The 6,043-nt window shown below is 51.5% G+C and overlaps 1 protein-coding gene across 1 annotated transcript in view; it reads left to right on the forward strand.

Annotated features, from left to right (window-relative positions):
- AGBL2 (ATP/GTP binding protein like 2) overlaps positions 1-6,043 on the forward strand; it is a 60,545-nt gene that overhangs the window by 2,244 nt on the left and 52,258 nt on the right. The window contains exons 2-3 of the mRNA XM_025192008.1: positions 7-337; positions 2,591-2,734. Of these exons, the coding sequence (XP_025047793.1) occupies positions 7-337; positions 2,591-2,734 (475 nt within the window). The remainder of the gene's footprint in view (positions 1-6; positions 338-2,590; positions 2,735-6,043) is intronic.

Raw genomic sequence — 6,043 nt, forward strand, 5'->3', positions numbered from 1 at the left:
GCCCAGGCCGCCGTGACAGACTCGGCCGCGGGGCCGGGAGCTGCCAGGGCGGCGCCTCGTGCTGGGCCCTTGGCCTCGTGGGCTGTGTCACCCCCCCCCCATGGCGAGGTGTGGGGCGCACAACTGGGGAGCGTGGTAACAGGGCTGAGGGCTGCTTGGTGCACGGGGCCTGCCCGTGCGCTTGGCCACTTTGTGAAGGTGTCCAGCTGGTGCAGTCCTCGCTCAAGGGGGTGCCACCGCCTGTTTCACGTGCCCCGTCCTTCCCTTCTCCAGCTGCTTGCAGATCCCTACGAGAGCTTCATGTACCACCACCTCCGGTACTACGGCTACTTCAAAGGTAAAAGCCTGTGCGCCGGTGGGCTGAAGTCGCAGCTGGGAGGAAAGGCATTTTCCTCAGCCAGGAAAACCGTGCCTCTGGGTTTCACATGACTCCTTAGCCTGCTAAGGAGCCTGCTCCCTTTTTACAGTGTTATTTTTCCTGTACTTTTTACATTTTAAATATTGTTTTTTGTTCCTCGTTTCTGCATGGAAAAGTCACGCAGACGGGGTGAGCACTGCAGGGACCTGGCTCCACAGAGGCACATAAGGAATATGAGGATTCAGAAAAGAGCAGTCGTTTTTGCCTTTGTGAGGCTGGCGGCGGGACTGTAGCAGACAGGCCTTTCCATCTCAAAGCACAATGTGGGCTTGAATTGAACAGTGCCTCTGGTGTGCCTTGCTTGGATGCTGACAGCTCTGGAGAAAATGCCTGCACCCTGGTGGGATCTGAGCCCAGGACTCTGGTCCCAAAGCAAAAGTGAATTTCTGATTATGTGGCTTCCTGTAGCTACAGGAAAGTCTCTTGGATGGGAGAGTTCAGGGGTCTTGTAGACTGAGTCTCTTTCTGTGTCTGCCATAACAAGGGGTTCATTTTCAGTGGAACAACCCCCTATAGCCCTGCGTGTCTCTATAATCCTGTCTCTCTCTAATGGGCGAGTGCTCATCTTTCCCTTGAGACCTTTCTGGTGGGTTCCCCCAGGACCCCATCCTGTCACTCTTCCTGTTCAATGTGTACATGAAGTCATCGAGTGAGACTGTGAAGACATTTGGAGTGAGGTGCCATCAGTATACTGATAATACCCCGTCTCTGGCCTTACTTAGTGCCCATGGGTGATTGGTGCCTCCTGATACTGCGGGGGGCACCAGTGGCCAATCAGGGGGAGAGTCCCCTAGCAGCTGATTGCTGCCACTGGTGGAAGTGCTGGTGGCAAACCCAGAAGTGCTGCCGGCGCATCTCTTGGCACCCCGACAATCTCAGGGGGAGGCACCAGCCATCGCCCCTGACTCCCCAGCTGGCGAGGGCCAATCTCGGGGGGGCACATGCCCCCCCCCATGCCACCCTGTACCCCGCCTACGTGTTGCCTGTGTCAGTGCCTGACTACAGTTGGGGACTGGATATGGATAAACCAGTTGAAACTGAATCTAGACAAAACACAGATAATAGTAGTGGGCAGACCACATGACTTGAGGTCATGGGATTGGGACACCTATCATTGATGGGGTGCAGCCTCTTCTTGTCTCGTAGGTTTGCAGACCTGGGGTGCTGCTGGGTCCTTTAATACACCTGGATCTTCAGGTGGCACCTGTGGCTAGGAGCACCTTTCAGCATCTCTATCTGATGAGAAGGCTTGCAACCCTTTCTTTCAGACTCTGATCTTGCCACCATTATCTATGCCTTCGTAATCTCAAGGCTAGACTATTGATTGCAGTGTGCTCGATATAGGTCTGCCCTTAAAGGCTGTCCAGAGGCTACTAGCACATGCAGAATGTGGTGGCCTGCCTTCTGATGCAGGTGGATCACCAGGAGCACATAACTAGTTTTCCAGAATCTACATCGACTTGCAGTAGTTTTTTGGGATCAATTCAAGGTTGACCTGTAAGGCCCTAAACAGTCTGAGCCCTACATACCTAAGGGGCTGCCTTGTCCCTTATGTCCCATCAAAGTCCCTTGAGGTCAGCCAAGAGCAACCTGCTATAAGTACCATCAGTCCTCCAAATCCACTTGGTGAAAATGTGTGGGAGGTTGTTCTTGGCAGGTCACCCTCCACTCTAGAACTTCCTCTCTCTCTTGGCTCACCAGACCTTGAGCCTGGACATTTTCAGAAGGGCTATAAGACCTTTCCATATGGGCAGGCATTCACCAAACAAAGCTAGGATGAGATGTTGCTTTGTGGGGTTCTGTTTTGTCTTGATGTTCTAGTTCTCTTTTAAGCTGTTTTGGTCCTCTTGTCACTCTCCTGTTTTTAAGTTATTCTGTCTTCTTATTCTAAGCCACCCTGAGCCTTTGTTGGGAAGGGCAGCATATAAATTGAATAAAGAAATAAACTCTCAGTGACTATAGACTGAAATTCCCTGAGAGTAACTGACAAAGCATCAGTCTGTGTCTCACTTTTCCCCAGAATCATAGTAACTGGAAGTGGAAAGCCCTGCTGGATCCAGTCTAATGCATCCCATGGAGATCTGTGCCAGATAATTTCTTACACCGCTTTGTGCAGTCTAATATCCAAAGAAATGGAGCTTCCATGGCATTAACAGCAATCTCCCTTCTTAGGCCAGGAGAAAGCACTGCAGAACAACTCCATACTGCCTTCAGGGCACCAGCAGAAGAGCTCTACTTGCCTGCTGAAGCAGGATGGCTTCCAGGAGAGTAATAAATCAAACCAAAATTCTCTGCAGGACAAGAAGAAGCTTATATGTAAGTGGGAAATAGGTTCTGCACAAGAAGCAGAGATGCTTTAGATCAGTAGCTGTATTCTGCAGCTATTGTGAGTGGTAAAAGATGATAGAAGGGAAAAAATGAGTTCATAGTAAATGAATGAGTTATGACCACCCACTGCAGAGAGTGCCATTGTAACCAAGGATCTTTGGGTAAATCTGCTCTCTTTTATTAGACCAACTCAAATATTAGACCAACTCAACCTATACCATTGTAACCAAGGAGCAACTTTCACTCAGGATGTGTAGGAATGCATAAATATCACATCACTTAGACCTGAGACTACCCATTAGTTACATAAAGAAACTGGTGACATTTGGGGAGAGGCAGTTGGTGTGCCCTGAATTGTTGAATTGATTGATAATATGAAGTTGCAAGGTAACTTGGTGACAGTGGTCATGTCTACACAAGATGCTGACTGCACAGTCATTACTGCACATTCGTTTAGTACTTATATAAACAAGTACTAAATGACTGCTCAGTAACCCGAGTTACTGCACAGTAGCGCCGACAATTGACTTTTTTGTGACTGACTGTGCAGTAGCTCAAGACTACTGCGCAGTAGAGTCGTGTCATGGTTTCTACCAGGTGATGCTACTGCGCAGTAGTCTTGGGCTACTGTGCAGTCAGCATCTCATGTAGATGCGGCCAGTGACCACAGAATCCACAGTGTCAAAAGCATTTTGACCTGTTGTGGTCTTTCTGAGTTCTTTGCAACAGAAGAATTGCTCTATTATTTTTCTGTTTTTAATTGTTTAATTTTTGACATGGGGTGCTGCCAAATTCAGAAATGTTATAGAGGGGGGTCTAGAGTAGGGGCAGACAAAATATGGCCTGCAGGCCAGATCCAGCCCACCAGGCCATTCTGTCCAGCCCATGGCCCCCCTCCAAAAAAACAACTATTATAGGCCCATAGTTGCCAGCAGGAGGTGGGCTTTCAGAGATCACACACCATTGGACCAGGCAGGCTCTGTGCCTCCACCTCCATGGGGCACTCCAGCTGGGAGCCCCATGTGGAGGCACTGAGTGCAGTGGCACATGACTGGCCAGCTGGTCAAAGGGGAGGAGAGCTCCTGCTTGCAGGAGGGGGAGGGGTGTGGGGTTTGTGGCTGGGTGTGGGCCCCCGCACCACACGCCCTCCCCCCAACATGGCACACAGCCCCCGCTGCCACCAATGGCAGCAGCAGGTGGCAGGCCCTTGGGGCGCTCATGGCCCACAGCAAACAGAGCTCCTTGGCAGCACACGGCTCTGGCTGGGAGCTGTACGTGGTGACACAGAGCTGGCTCGGCCTGGCCTGCTGGCATGCACCTTCAGGCCAGACTGGGCTGGCTCCATGACAGGACGTGGGGCTCCCGGTACTGCAAGTGGGAGTCGTGTACCATTGGGCTGGGCCAGGCTGGCTCCATGCTTCACATAGGACTTCCAGCACTCCAGCAAGGAGTCACACATGGCAGCACAGATGGCATGTAGACTGGGAACCACAGGGAGTTGTGTATCATCAGGCTGGGCCAGCTTTGTGCCACCACGTGCAACTCCCAGGACTCAGCTGGAGCCATGCACTGCTGGAGGGCTCTGCTTGCTGCGGGCCTTAAGCACCCTGAGGGCCTGTTGCTTGCTGCTGCTGCCACCGTTGCCAGCAGGGGTTGTCTGCTATGGGAGGGGGGAGGGCATGTGGCAGGGGGCCCACACTCAACGACATAGAGCCCCACACCAACCCACAAACCCCACACCCACACCCCCCAACAGCCCCCCCAACAAACCTCACCCCCCACCCACCCACACCCCTTCACAAATGACCCCACAAACCCCACACTCACCCATGCACACCCCCACACAAACTCCACACCCCTGCCCACAAATCCCACACCCAGCCCCCGTTACACCCCAGATACCCCGCCCACAATATGCAAGAGTAAGACTTTATTTTAAGCTATTATGCAGTCACCTCTATGTACACTATGCAAACACACATAAATCAGGACCAAAATCTTTTTTGAAATACAGGCAACCCTCGCCATTCGTGGGGGATACGTTCTTGTATCCCCCACGAATGTCAAAATCCATGAATAAGGCACTGCGTTCATGAACGTCATCTGCATTCATGAACTCAGTGCCCCTGGTGGCTGTGTGGGGGCTGCTTTGGCGATGGTGGGAGCACAGCGGGAGCCTAGCGGCAGCGGCAGGAGCCCAGCAACGGCAAGGACAGAGCTCCCAAGGAGCTCCTTTAAGTGTATTTAAGAAGCAGGTTTAGCATTTGCGAATATTTGAAACCACGAATGCTGAACCAGCGAATAGTGAGGGTTTCCTGTAAAATGTTATAGTAGATGTTTGATTTTTAGTATATAATTTGGTTTTTTTCCGGTTCCAAGATGGTAACGCCCCCTCAAAGGAGTACTTCCGGGAGTAAGGAGAGGGACTTCCAGTGGCAAAGGCCAGCGGTTAGGGGTGGGACTTAAGGTCCCAAGATGGCAATCAGGGGGCGGGGTACCTGTCAAGAGTTGGGGCTCCCCATAAAGTTCTCAACAGCTTACCAAAACTTGTTAAGTGGCCCTCCAGCCAAAATAAATTGCCCACCCCTGGTTTAGAGACTAAAAAGGTTGAGAACTACTGTTGTAGATACCTAGCTTCTACTTCCAGCTCTGCCTTATGTGGCCTTGACAGATCTTCTTTTCCTTGGGATCCACTGATCCGTCTACAGTGCTGTCCTCTCCCTTTATATCCATGCCTTAGGAATAGTGTGATAGGGACAAAGCTGAACTTATGCCTGTCTTCTGCCAGCTCTTCCTAAACCTGAGGGGCTGGTGGGGATGGGGATGCTGGGCACAGGGAATTGTGGTCTAGGTGCTGGGCTCCTGAATTTCCTCTCTTCCTCTTCTAAGTGGTCCTATGGCCAGCCATGTTACAGACCTTTCCAGGATTCCTCAAATTCTAAACAGTGATGGTCTGTGGTCTGACATCACCCAGCCTAATCTGTGTTGGTGTCTGTGTGCTGCAGTAGTGCCAGACAGGTTCTTTTAGCTCTGTTCTAACTCAGCCTGCTTGGGAAAGTGTGCTTCCCAAACAGCTAGGGGTGCACTGATAGACATTTTGGGGGCCAATACTGAAAGTTGATTTTTAAGGAGGCATATAAGCTGATACTAATCCAATTTCTGATACAGCTGAGTTCAGCTGGTAAGTCTGTTGTGGTGAAAGGGGAGGGGGAGAGGAGTGCCCCCCATGGTGAGGGAGGGAGTGGGGCTAGGGTCTGCCCAGCCAGGGTGGGTGTGAGACGGAGCCACAGCTTGTCT

The sequence above is a fragment of the Alligator sinensis genome, unplaced genomic scaffold (genome assembly GCF_000455745.1).
Source record: "Alligator sinensis unplaced genomic scaffold, ASM45574v1 scaffold155_1, whole genome shotgun sequence".
NCBI lineage: Eukaryota > Metazoa > Chordata > Crocodylia > Alligatoridae > Alligator > Alligator sinensis.